Raw genomic sequence first — 14392 nt, forward strand, 5'->3', positions numbered from 1 at the left:
TATGAGTAGGAGTAATCTATTCACTTTCTCATGCCTGTTGCGCCATGCTATAAGATCGTAGCAGATCTGTCCCAGGCTCAGCTCTTTTCGTGCCAACTCCTCATAGCCCTCAAATCCTGTGTTTCAAAACTCTATCTACCTCCTCTTTCAGTGCTTTAATTAATCCATAACTTTGAAATAGAGAATTACTAATCTCTGGATGAAGAAATTATTTCAGTTTTAAATGAATGCCCCCTTATTATGTAATTATGCCCCCGGTTCAAGTTTCCCTCCTTTGTGGAAACATCTCCTCAGAAATCTTTTATGTTTTACTGAGATCACCTTCATTCTTTCTAAAAAGCAGTGAATAAACTGTTTTTATCTATTCTTGATAAGTTGACCTCTTCATCCCAGAAATCAGCCCAGTGAATCTCTTGTGCGACCACCAGTGTCAGTATATCCTTTCCTAAATACGGGGACCAAACTGCACCATACAATGGAATTGCGGGTCAACCCACAGCAGGTGGACTGCACTGGTTCAAGATGGCAGCTCACCACCTCCTTCTCAAGGGCAACTAGGGACATGCAATGCTGGTCAGCCAGTGATGCCCACATCCCAGAAATGGGAAAAAAAAACTCCCAAGTGTGGCCTCACCAACACCCTGTAAAGTTATAATAAGGCTTCTCTGTTTTTAAGCTCCAACTTCTTCACAACAAGACCTCTCTGTACTGCACTTCTTTGGAGTCCTGTATTTTGATTATTCTGACCAAGGTGGATAATCTCCTTTCCTACACGAAATTCTGTCTGCTAAGTTTTTACTCACTCATTCATCTGATTCTGTATCCCCTTGCAGATTCCATGTCCTCATCACAGTAAGCCTGCTTACCTATGTTTATATCATCAGGAAATTTGAATACATTACACTCTGTCCCTTCCTCCAAATCATTAACATACACAGTAGATACTCTCGCACTCCTGGACTGAACCTTGTGGCACTCCACTTGGTGCACCTTTTCAATGGGAAAAAGACCCATTAATTCCAGCTTTCTTCTAGATGTTAACCAATTCTCAATCCATGCTATTACATAAATCTCAATATCAGGAACTTGTGCAAATATGCCACATCTACTGGTTCCACTTTATTAATGCTGCTTGTTGTATTCTCAAAGAACTGTAGAAGATTCGTCAATCATGATTTCCCATTCGCAAAACCATGTTGATTCTATTTGATTACCTAAAATTTTTTAAAAATGTCCTGCGATTTCTTTCTAAATAACAGACTTTAACATTTTCTTCAATGGTAGATGTTAGGCTAACTGGCCTATAATTTCCTGCTTTTGTCTCCCTTTCTCTTAAACAAGCACGTAAGTTGTATTCCAATTTGCTGGAACTCTTCAGGAATCCATTGAGATCTGGAATATTTTAGCCAGTGCCTTCACTGTCATTTCAGGCACGTTGTTTGAAACTCTTGGATCAAGGCTATTAGATCCTTGTGATATACCTGCTTTCAGTCCCATTAGTTTGTAAAATGCTTCATCCTTTGTGATTAAAAACTATTCAGACTGTTACAAGATTTTTCCTCATCAACACCTTGCTTATCCAATATGTTTAGGATGTTTATAGTGTCCTCTGTCATGAAGACTGCAAAATATTGGCTTAAATTAGATGCCAGTTCCTGTCCCCAAGTTATGGATTCCCCAGTCACGTTCTCCAAGGATCCCACACTCGGTTCAGCGATTCTCTTTTTATGTACCTGCAAAAGCTGTTGCTGTTTGGTTTTCTATTTCTTGCCAACTTACCTTCATAATTAATTCTCTCCTTTATTCCATGTAATGGTTCCTTGTAATTGCTAGTTCCAATTAACTTTAGAAAACAAATCGAAGTAATGTTGCACCATAATCCAATAACTATGTTATTAGGAATAGAATTTTTCTTTACTCCCTCCTTCCTTCTGATTTGAAAGGCCATTTTACATTTTTCTGAAGTTGTTATTTGGGATCGTGGTTAAATTGTTTGTGTTTTCTGTTGCTCAAAAGAGTATAATTTGTTTCACTCAAAACAGATTTTTTTCAAATACAAAACCACGTCTGTGGATAAAGAAAGTGAAATGATCAGGCTGAGAGACCAAGATCAGATCTGGCGTGAGAAAGTAGGTTCCGTAATTACGCCAGCACCACTCCCCACCTCTTCCTCCGCTACATTGGCGCCACCTCATGCTCCCGCGAGGAGGTTGAGCAATTCATCAACTTCACCAACACATTCCACCCTGACCTTAAATTTACCTGGGCCATCTCTGACACCTCCCTCCCCTTCCTAGACCTCTCCATCTCCATTAATGATGACCAACATGACACTGACATTTTTTACAAACCCACCGACTCCCACAGCTACCTGGATTACACCTCTTCCCACCCTACCTCTTGCAAAAATGCCATCCCATATTCACAATTCCTCCCCCCTCCCCTGTATCTGCTCCCAGGAGGACCAGTTCCACCACAGAATACACCAGATGGCCTCCTTCTTTCGAGACCGCAATTTCCCTTCCCACGTGGTTAAAGATGCCCTCCAATGTATCTCGTCCACATCCCACACCTCTGCCCTCAGACCCCACCCCTCCAAACGTAACAAGGACAGAACGCCCCTGGTGCTCACCTCCCACCCTACAAATCTTCGCATAAACCAAATCATCCGCCGACATTTCCGCCACCTCCAAAAAGATCCCACCACCAGGGATATATTTCCTTCTCCGCCTTCCGCAAAGACTGTTCCCTCCGTGAATACCTGGTCAGGTCCACGCCCCCCTCACAACCCACCCTCCCATCCTGGCACTTTCCCCTGCCACCACAGGAATTGTAAAATCTGCACCCACACCTCCTCCCTCACCTCCAACCAAGGCCCTAAAGGAGCCTTCCACATCCATCAAAGTTTTACCTGCACATCCACTAATATCATTTATTGTATCCGTTGCTCCCGATGCGGTCTCCTCTACATTGGGGAGACTGGGCGCCTCCTAGCAGAGCGCTTTAGGGAACATCTCCGGGACACCCGCACCAATCAAGCACACCGCCCCATGGCCCAACATTTCAACTCCCCCTCCCACTCTGCCGAGGGGATGGAGGTCCTGGGCCTCCTTCACCGCTGCTCCCTCACCACCAGACGCTTGGAGGAAGAACGCCTCATCTTCCGCCTTGGAACACTTCAACCCCAGGGCATCAATGTGGACTTTAACAGTTTTCTCATTTCCCCTTCCCCACCTCACCCTTGTTCCAAACTTCCAGCTCAGCACTGTCCCCATGACTTGTCTGGACTTGTCCTACCTGCCTATCTCCTTTTCCACTTATCCACTCCACCCTCTCCTCCCTGACCTATCACCTTCATCCCCTCCCCCATTCACCTTTTGTACATCAATGCTACTCTCTCCCCACCCCCACCCTCCTCTAGCTTATCTCTCCACGCTTCAGGCTCACTGCCTTTATTTCTGATGAAGGGCTTTTGCCCGAAACGTCGATTTCGCTGATCCTTGGATGCTGCCTGAACTACTGTGCTCTTCCAGCACCACTGATCCAGAGTGAGAAAGTAGGTTGTCAGGCTCCGATCTGAAGAGGTTTGAGAGACTGCATCTAATCTCATCTAGCAGGGTGGGATGGGGAGGGTAACTGATTCTTGGGTGTAAATATAAGAATTCTTCTAGTTCAGCTTAATAGTTAGTCAAGAGATTTGTGTATATTTTTATTCCTCTAACATTTCTTTGCAAACTGTTCAGTTGTTTAGTTGCAAACTTGTGAAGTTTCTGACTCTTAACTCAGTTGGGGAAGTTTTTAAAGAATGTCACACCCTGGTCATGGCTCATCAAATTTCAGCTTTCTGAGCAATTACTGCATGTTCCGTGCAACAGGACCTCCAATTATCCAGAGACTGAAGATCTGAGCCTTCATCTCTGTAACTTTTTTGCAGGAGATGCCAGAACTGCTGTGCATATCAGATTTCCAGAATCTCCAGTGTTGCTTTGTGGAAATATTTTTCTAATTCCTTGTACCTTTTTGTTTGTTTTGCTATCCTTAATCACTTCTGTCAACAAAACTTGCTGTCGTTGTACAGTTATGATGCCTGTAAGGTAAAATCAATTTTACTGTACTCTTTAAGTGCTGCCTTCTCATTGCCAGGTTGGGTTTTCTTGGACTTCTGCACATGGAGGTATTCAACCAACGCTTGGAACAAGAGTATAATGCATCAGTTATTCTTACTGCTCCTACCGTTCCATACAAGGCAGTTCTGTCATCAAGCAAATTAATCAAGGTGGAATATTTTAAAATTCACTTGCATACCAAGTATTTTGAAATGTAATTTCATTAAGCAGGTTACTGTTTTGATATTGTTTAAATATTTGAAATCAAAATATGTACAACATACCTTTTGCTTCAGGAGTACGGAGAAGAAGAAATTACGATTTTAAATCCATGCCATTTTCCTGATAGATTGCACGTTAAAGAATATTTGGAACCAATAGTTACTGGCACTATCCTCACTCCTGATGATTACATTGGAAAAATAATATCACTGTGTCAGGTACATTTTAATTCATTTTTAAAATGTTTACCAATCATATTCTTAATCAAAGATGACAAAAGGTGTATCAGAACCCATGTTTCCAAAATATTGTTATTTTATTATGTATCACCACAGCAGATCCTTGATCAGGATTTGACTTGAACAGGATTTGTAAGAGTAGGTGGAACAATGGTATTGGCATTGCACTGGTAATTCCGAGACTCGGGCTGATCCTGTGAGAATATGCATGCAAGTCTGACAATGGCAGATGGTGAAATTTGCATTCAATAAAATCTATAGTTAAAAAGAAACTAGTCTAACAGTAATCATGAAACATTGTCCATTGTCATAAAAACTTATCTTGTTCACTAATGCCTCTAATGCCCTTTTGAGAAAGAAAATCTGCTATCCTTATCTGATCTGTTCCAAACTGGCAAAACAAGTATGGTTTTTTGCCGACCTTGTGGGATAGCTTTGGTCATTTTCTTCCAAGAAGTCCATCCACTTGTGAACAAGTCCCTTGCCAACAGTTAACTTGGATGGTTCAGTTAGCATCAGGCCTGTCAGATCACTACTAAACATTCTACCATGTTAAACTGGAAAGCCAGAGATTTAGAAGAAAGACATGGGACGAGGTATTTTACCCCTCACTATTAAATTTGTAATTTTGATCTAAGCCAAACCCCAGATGTCAATGGTTTATAATGTATTGGAACAATATTTATTTCAGTTTATATTTGTACGACAGAAGTTGTAGGACATCAAGTACAAACTATCAGAGATCGTCTGACAATAATTGGTGACTCAGCATTCCAATACTTACCGACTTGTCTGGAGCATTAGCACTGACATTTGCTGGTCAGACTAAATAACTTGATTCTGTACTTATGTTCTAAGTAATTATCCTTCCATCATAAGGTCAGAAGTTGAAATGCTTGTGCTGTCATCAGCACTATTGCACACATTCACAACTCCTCAGATACTGAAGCACTCATGTCAATACAGCAAGACCTGGACAGTAGCCAGGTTTTGGCTGATAATTGGCAAGTAATGATCATGCCATTTAAGTGCCAAGCAATGACTTTTTCAAGAAGAATAACTCTAATCATAGTCCCTTGACATTGAATGACATTACCATCAGCGAATCCTCCACAATCAACATTCTTGGGGTTACCATTGACCAGAAACTCAACTGGACTCATCACATAATCACAGTAGCTACAAGAGCAGGTCAGAGGCTAGGAATCCTACAGCAGTTAATTCACCACCTGACTCCCAACGGTGTGAACGCTACCTAAAAGGCACAGGTCAGGACTTTGACTATTTCCCACTGGCCTGGATGAATACAAATCCAACAGCACCTTAGTATCCAGGACAAAGCTGGCAGCTTAGTAGGCATACACTCTCTCCATCTTTGACGGTCAGTAACAGCAATGTGTGCCATCTACAAGATGTACTGCAGAAATTCACCAAGCCTTATTACCCAGCATCTTTCAAGCCCACAACCTTGGGGCTTGAAGGGCAAGGACAACAGATACATAAGAATTTTGGGACCTGCAAGTCCCCTCAAAGTCACTCACCGTCACTAGTTATCATATTACTATTCAGAGGAAGTATTCCCCTCTAATTCAATGAGCAAAATATTATGCTTCTGGCGTCCTTTTCAAATATTACTTAGGCAATGTAAAACCCAAATTCACTTGCTGTTTTGATCTACAAGTTCCATGTCTTAAGAATAAAGTTTTGCTTTTATTTTATTCCCATTGTCCACATAGAATTAATCTTGACTTTATTTTTTTCCTCTGACTTTATATGTGATTTTAAAATCTATTGTTCAATGATTTTAGCTAGCAAGCAAAACTGAGATCCTGAATTTTCTGAAGCACTGTTTTGAGATATTTGGAATGTACCTACATTTAGAGTTTTAACTTCAGGGATTCCATACTGAATAATGATTTATTTTAGAGTCGGAGAGCAATTCAGAAGAATATGGTTTATATTGATGATCACAGACTTATGATGCAGTACCTTTTTCCCCTGAATGAAATTGTGGTGGATTTCTACGACAGCCTAAAATCTCTCTCTTCAGGATATGCCAGGTAGGAACATTTAAGGTTTACATTCTCAGTAGCAAAATAGCATTTAAAACTATTCTGTCCTGCTGCTAAACAAATAAATTCAGCATTAAATGAAAAGATGTGCCTCAGAGTAGATAGGTAGTGTAAAAGAATATGCAAATGGATAAAGGATTATAAATTATTGCGAGCTAAGAGTCACAGGCGTGATTGCCAAACTTGCAGTTTATAAAAAGTTAATGAAGTACATGACTCAGGGTTAGAAGTAGGTCATTCAGCCCCTTGAGCTGCCCTGTTATTCAACTAGGATCACGGTTGATCGGAGTGATTTGAATTCCCAATTGCCCATGATAGCCTTTGATTTCCTTTCCTAACAAGATTTTTTGTCTCTGCCATAAAACTATTTAAAGACCTTTCCTCCACAGTTCTGAAGTAGAGAATTCCAAAGTGGCATAATTGCCTGAGAGAGTAAATTTCTCTGCATCACAAAAATGTGACTCCAATTTCGAAACTTTGCCCCCGAGATTTAGCTTCACCAATCTCGTCAAGACAATTAGGATCTTAAATACTTCAATCAAGTAATACCTCACTCACAAGTAACCTAAATGAAAATAAACCCTGTCTTTTCAACCATTCCTCAGAAGTCAATCCGATATTGATGTTTTTAAGCAAAGTAACGTCTAGCCTTGATTATTGTTTAGTTCTTAGATTTATTCTCACTGTTCCTTCTTGCCTTCTCTGTCATTCATTTCCCATGCTATTGTTTGCCATTCTGCTAGACAGCACCCAGATTCACTACATCTATCCCCCATGTCTGACCTCTTACTTCCATTGTTTAGGTTAAAGTATTTTCTGCTTCCCTTATTGTACGGTTTGTTCGAACCCTAATCCCAGAACAGCTCTGGTGCAAATGCCACAATGGTGCATTCCCCATTTTCACAATGCTGATGTCTCTGTCCCACAAATGGGATCCCACTTCTTTCACACCAATCTTATTCACTAATCTTATAAACCAACTGCCAATTGGCATATTGCTCAGCTAATCCAGAGATTTGAGGTTCATCGCTTCAGTTTGGTGTTTGGTACCTCTTCTTGTCTAGGTGTCACCTCTTATCCTGCCAATATCATTAATATCTACGTTGATGATGCCAGTAAATAGATTCACTCCTCACACCTATTCCTGTTCAAACTAAGTAGGCAACATAGCCTCTGAACTCGCTGTTTTGACTTCATGTACCACAGTCAGTTAGCTCAACCACTCTGCAGCTCTCTGTCTCATTCCATTAGCAGAAAGAACAGTCAGTTTGGGCAATTGCAAAGGCAGAAAATCCTGGCTTCTATGTCCCCTCACAAGCCTTATTTGCAGACTTTATTGTGTGGCAAAGCAGACTCAATGGGCCAAGTGGTCTACTTGTACTCCTATTTTTGATGGTCATATTACTAAATTAATGTTAGGATTTTGTAAACTATTCTCTTGCATTTTATTTATTCTTGTAGTTTTGACTATGAAGATGCAGGATACCAAGTGGCTGATCTGATTAAAATGGACATTTATCTAAATGGAAAGTGCGTGGAGGAACTTGCAACAATTGTGCACAGGTTCGTACCTTTACTCGACATGTTTTTCTGGAAATATGCTATTTGCTTCTATGTTTTTCCCTATTTTTCCAGATGTGATCCAGGTCAACCAGTTAACTTTCAAAAACTTAAATTTATGAAAATCCTTTTGAAACTTTTCCCTTACAAAAACAAATAAATTGCAGAGCAGCCATACAGCTCGATAAGTTCAATAATTGAGCAATCAGCAGAAGTATCTTTAATAGTTTAAACCACCTAAACATCAACCTAAACCATAGTATGAAGGAGCTGGCTAATCAGTTATTTACTAAATAAAAAAAACAAATGAACAGTGGATGCTATAAATCAAACGAAAATCAAAATTGGTCAAAAAACTCAGCAGCTCTGGCAGCATCAGTGGAGAGAAATCAGTTAAGTTTTGGGGCCAAGGAACTGTCACTACAACACAAAAACGTAATGGAACTTGGAGCTTGGAGTCAATTTTATGTCTTTCCTCGCTGCCATCAGTTCTGAATAAGATTCACTGGACTCGTAACATCTGATTTCTCTCCACAAATGCTGTCAGACCAGCTGACTTTTTCCAGCAATTTGTTTTTTGTTACTAATTTCCAGTGTCTACAGTCTTTTGGCTTTTATATAATGTTACACACCTCCACAAGCTGCCATTTTAATTTTAAAAAACTCCTGAGCATGTGCACTTACACTTGCATCTCGCTAATGCTAGACACATGTCTTATAGGTCAACGCTCTGAAACAACCTGCAGAGGCTTAGAGTTTCTGCTGATGCAACCTCCGACTATTATAGTTTTTAAAAAAACAATCCTAAAGAAATGCAGATGCTGGATTTCAGAAGCAAAAACAGAAATTGCTGGAAAAAAATCAGCCCTGGCATCATCTGTGGTAAGAAAGCAGAGCTAACATTTCAGGGCTAGTGACCCTTCAGTACTGAGCTTTTCCAGCAATTTCTGTTTTCGTTCCTGCTGTTACACACACACATGAATGAGGAGGAGGTCATTAGCTCCCTCAAATTTGCATCACCATTCAATAAGATCGTGGCTGATCTGGTTAGCTTCATCTCCAGCTAACTCTTGATATCTTTTGACTTCCTTCTTAGTCAAGAATTCATCTACCTTTTCCTCCAAAATATTCAATGATCCTGCTTCCAGTACTGTGGTTTTCTTTAGTCTCCAAAGGGCAATCTGAAAAATGTTGTAATTTGCAAAAAGTGTGAGCTTTGTAGACCAACGCCTAATGAAGATGTTAATCTGCTTCCTACAGAAACCCCATTGATGTATGTAAAGGTGCATATGGTCAGGTAGCAACTCAATATTAATTTAGAGCAAATCCTTTTTTCCCTAATGTTATTGAATGCAATAGTGCATATCTTGTTCTGTAGGAATGTAAGTTACCGAGTGAAAGTTTTGTGCCCTATTGAACAAATGCCCACATTCAATCAGTCATTTATTATTTATCAAAATCTGATTTACTACATAATAAGTGAAATCATGTATCAAGCTGTATCTCATATTTGGGTAGTTATTTTTTACAAATACATAGCTATGTATTTAATAACTTTTCTAGAGATTATTTAATGGTCCATCTTTAGAGTGGCGATCACGAAGACAGGTAACCTTTTCCATGCCTGGAGATCCATGCTAATGAGTAGTGTTGGATGAGTTTCCTCTGTTAGGGCTATGTTTGCTGGGTTTTTATGAACTCACCTTTACATATAACTGCCACTTGCTAAAGGTGGGAAAATGCCATAAGGCCCTTGCATGTCCTCTACGCTGATTATTGGACTCATTCTTGCATCCAAGACCATTTTTGCATTTCCTTGGAGGGGTTTTAAAAATGGGAGAAAATGTTAACATTAGCTATAAATTCCAGCAGCCTGTAAGCATAACTACTTAAATAGGACAGTTTAAGATTCCCCATGCTCCCATTTTATCTGAACTTTGTGGTCGTCCACATATGAAATACTGTTTGATACATGATTTCACTCATTATGTAGTAGATCAGATTTTGACAAATAATAAATGATAAACATTATTAATAAACAAATCAGCCAACTTGTAATGAGAATGTGATAGCCCACAGAATTGCAAATTACCATGAATTGTTGCACTTCACCGTAAATATCTTGGAAAACTAAATGTGATGTTTAAACTCCTCCATTAACCCAGCATTTTCGTGATATTGGTCTATTAGCATGTTAATTGCCCATAAAACCATCCTCTGATTTAAATAATTAACAAATACAATTTTGACAGTGATTATTATAATGACTGCCAATTAACGTGTTTAGACTGAACAATTGTAGCTGTAGAATCTGTCCTTTAGGCTGTGAAATATATTAGGAGATTTCAAACTTAATTTTTTTTTAATTTCCCCTTCAATCCAGCCCTCTGTTTTCTTTCTGGGTCTAACTTGATGTCGAATTCATCCATTTGAATTTGCTGAGCCCCCAGTTTTTCCCCGATTGATTCTTAATCCTTTATTCTAATTGCTTGAAGAAATGAGTTGCAGGTAGATAGGATAGTGAAGACAGCGTTTGGTTTGCTATTGAGTACAGAAGTTGGGAGGTCATGTTGCAGCTGTACTGGACATTGGTTAGGCCACTTTTGAAATATTTTGTGCAATTCTAATCTCCTTCCTATTAGAAAGGTGTTGTAAAACTTGAAAAGGTTCAGAAAAGATTTACAAAGATGTTGCCGGGGTTGAAAGATTTGAGCTATACGGAGAGGTTGAATAGGTTGGGGCTGTCAGCTGTTTTCCTTGGCGAGACTGAGAGGCGACCTTGTAAAGGTTTATAAAATCATGAGGGGCATGGATAGGGTGAAAAGCAGTCTTTTCCCTGGGTGGGGGGGGTATCCAGAATTAGAGGGCATAGGTTTTGGATGAGAGGGGAAAGATATAAAAGTTATCTCAAGGGAAACCTTTTCATGTAGAGCGGTACATGTATGGAATGAGTTCCCAGAGGAAGTGGTGGAGACTGGTACAATTACAATATTGAAAAGGTGTCTGGATGGGTATATGAATAGGAAGGGTTTGGAGGGTATAGGCCAGTTGCTGGCAGACGGGACTAGATTGGGTTGAGATATCTGGTTGGCATGATCGAGTTGGACTGAAGGGTCTGTTTCTGTGCAGTATCTCTCTACTGGCTCTGTGACTCTAAATACACTGTTTGTCCCTCCTTTCATCTAGGTTTGATGTGCTATTTTGCTTCATTGTGCCATTTTCAAGTTGGGCTTAAATGTGACAAGCAAATTAAATTCATGGGATACAACACAAGATCCCCACCCTTGTGCCAGCAGAGTCTGGTCCTGCTTTCCCACTTACTAACTAAGTCATGCACTGCTAAATAATGTACTGTTATGACTTGAATATTGTAGTTTTGCAAATGCTTTTCTGACTCATGTACAATACTTGGTGAAGTAGACTGCAAAAGTAATCCTTCAGAGTCAATAATTAGATATGTAAAGATTGTCTTAGGTTGATATATGCTTGTCTATTTCTTTAATAAAACTTTTGAAGCATTCGTTGGTTACTTACTTGCAGGGAAAAGGCTTATTCTACTGGTAAAGCAATAGCAGAACGTTTAAAAGACACAATACCTCAGCAACTTTTTGAAATAGCTATCCAGGCAGCAATAGGCAGCAAGGTCATAGCAAGAGAAACGTGAGTATCTACTTCATTCACTAGCATTTCGCTTCATCTCACCTTGTGTTATCCTGATTCCTCTGGAAATAGGCTTTTTACCAACTCCCAAGAAATAGACAGTAAGAACTTGGACTTTGTAAATCATTTCTCATAGCCTCTTAATAACACAAATTGCTTCCGTGCCAGTGTATCACTTTTGAAGCATATTTGTTCGACTTGCAGAAGTATGCCTCATTGCAGTGAAATTAAAAAAAAATGTAATGAAACTAACCACTTGGAATCAATTTTAAAAGTTGGGTGTCTGAAAATATTTTATTAAAAAAATATTTGTTTTGCATGGCCCTTTCCTGAAGGCCTTGCTCCTGAAATGGAGCATGACACATCTCTGATTTAATGCTGGATAGATACCATTTTCTTCCTTGAACAAAGTATTCTGTCTTCAGTGTAATGACTAAGCAATGGAAATCGATAATTGATTATCTAACAGAGATACAGAAATTAAACTGAGCCACATCGTGTCTTGGTAAATTACATTAACGTAAAATGAGAATGAAGAAATGTTAATACCGAATTTTTGCTTATGTAATGCTATATGCATTCAGGTTAAACTTAAAGTCAGCCTTAATGTTATCAGACCTGTCAATAGTTCAGACTCGTGAGCCATATTTAGGATAGCTTTGAGGAACAGTTAATTAAGTAATTATTAAAGAGCTTTTAAGTCAGTTTCACAGTTCTGCCAACATTTACAGATATGAAGTTTTCAGTCATATGTGGATATCATGTTGCTTGAATTATTTTATGACTGGTTTCGAAGTAACTGCTTTACGTTTTGCAGTCAGTGACAAAATGGTAGCACTCTCCACTGATATTGAAGGAGACTGCTCATTGAGGTATAGCGATCTCTAGTATCTCTAATTGTATGATTGGTCAGCAATGTAAGCAACCCACAGGTACCAAGTAGGTGGTAATAGGCAGATAGTTAGATTCATATTCTCCAGTTTTGCAAAAAGTGAAATTAAAATTGAGATGTAAACATGGAACTAAGGTAAGTGAAATATAAACTTTGGAAAGCAGTTTTATTATCTTTTCCATGTTTGCTATTAACTAGAGAATTTGGCATTCTAAAAGATGAAATTTATTTTCTCAGGGCAAGTGAGGTTGTCACAGAAGTATTTATAGAAGAAAGTGAGGGCTGCAGATGCTGGAGATCAGAGCTGAAAATATGTTGCAGGAAAAGCGCAGCAGGTCAGGCAGCATCCAAGGAGCAGGAGAATCGATGTTTCAGGCATGAGCCCTTCTTCAGGAATGAAGAAAGTGTGCCAAGCAGTTAAAGATAAGAGGTAGGGAGGAGAGACTCTGAGAACGCCCCACCCCCAAGTTCCTCCTCCCTACCTTTTATCTTAGCCTGCTTGGCACACTTTCCTGAAGAAGGGCTCATGCCCGAAACATCGATTCCCCTGCTCCTTGGATGCTGCCTGATCTGCTGCGCTTTTCCAGCAACACATTTTCAGCACAGAAGTATTTATGACCTTAATGCGCCTGTTAATTACACTCATTCAACACAGCATGTCTGTGAAGGATTTTTAGCAACAGAGCTAATAACATAAATAAGTCAAAGCTCACATCAAATAGTGATGTGTAACTGTTATCCATTTCCAAACACTAAACAGCAATTTCTGTATCCCAGTGTCAGCTATGTGAGACATGGATAGGGTGAGTAGCCAAGGTCTTTTTCCTAGGATGGGCTAGTCTAAAACTAGAGGGCATAGGTTTAAGGTGAGAGGGGAAAGATTTAAAAGCGCCTGAGGGGTAACATCTTCATGCAGAGAGCGGTGTGGGATGAGCTGCCAGAGGAAATGGTGGGGGTAGGTACAATTAGAACATTTTAAAAGGCATCTGGATGGGTATATGAATAGGAAGGGTTTAGAGGGTTCTGGGCCAAATGGTGGCAGTAGGACTAGGTCAGATTGGGGTGTCTAATCAGTGCGGATGAGTTGAACCAAAGCGTACATTTGTGCTATATGACTCTGAGACTCTAAAACCAATTGATGTTTTAAATTGCTTAATTGTTATTGCCCAATACTGAAGGTAGAATATTGAACCATGTGGAAAATCAGGGAATTGCTAAAACCAATTTCTGGATTTTCAACTTTAGCTGGAACTGTCTGAATACTGGCAATTTGAAGTCAGTTTCTCAGAATGAAAACAAATACTGACCATTTTTCCTCTTTGCAATGGCAAATATGTTTCTACACAGAAAATTTGTTTTTTTTCTTTTCAGTATTAAAGCAGTGAGGAAGAATGTATTAGCAAAATGTGTAAGTAGTGTTTTTTTTTCAAGTGTTACATTTTTTTTCTAGAGTAAGAAAATTAGGCTTATGTACACCAGGCACAAACAAAGTTATGCCAAGTTTGTTCAAAATTAGAATCTACTTAAACTGAATTTGAAATTGTTTTAAATTGACTCTTAGAATTCAAGGAAGACATTTAAGGAGGGATTCTAATTAGTATGTCTGAAAATGTTTCCCAAGCACTTTAAGTATACTTACTG

At 39.4% G+C, this 14392-nt stretch overlaps 1 protein-coding gene across 3 annotated transcripts in view; it reads left to right on the forward strand.

Moving 5' to 3' along the window:
• guf1 (GTP binding elongation factor GUF1) overlaps positions 1 to 14392 on the forward strand; it is a 28613-nt gene that overhangs the window by 12514 nt on the left and 1707 nt on the right. For 2 of the 3 annotated variants that reach the window (XM_060831035.1, XM_060831053.1), the window contains 6 exons: positions 4144 to 4276; positions 4403 to 4546; positions 6494 to 6627; positions 8101 to 8202; positions 11740 to 11859; positions 14123 to 14159. In XM_060831035.1, coding sequence (XP_060687018.1) covers positions 4144 to 4276; positions 4403 to 4546; positions 6494 to 6627; positions 8101 to 8202; positions 11740 to 11859; positions 14123 to 14159 — 670 coding nt within the window. The remainder of the gene's footprint in view (positions 1 to 4143; positions 4277 to 4402; positions 4547 to 6493; positions 6628 to 8100; positions 8203 to 11739; positions 11860 to 14122; positions 14160 to 14392) is intronic. The other variant, XM_060831044.1, reaches the window with a different exon arrangement.

The sequence above is a fragment of the Hemiscyllium ocellatum genome, chromosome 1 (genome assembly GCF_020745735.1).
Source record: "Hemiscyllium ocellatum isolate sHemOce1 chromosome 1, sHemOce1.pat.X.cur, whole genome shotgun sequence".
Lineage (NCBI taxonomy): Eukaryota > Metazoa > Chordata > Chondrichthyes > Orectolobiformes > Hemiscylliidae > Hemiscyllium > Hemiscyllium ocellatum.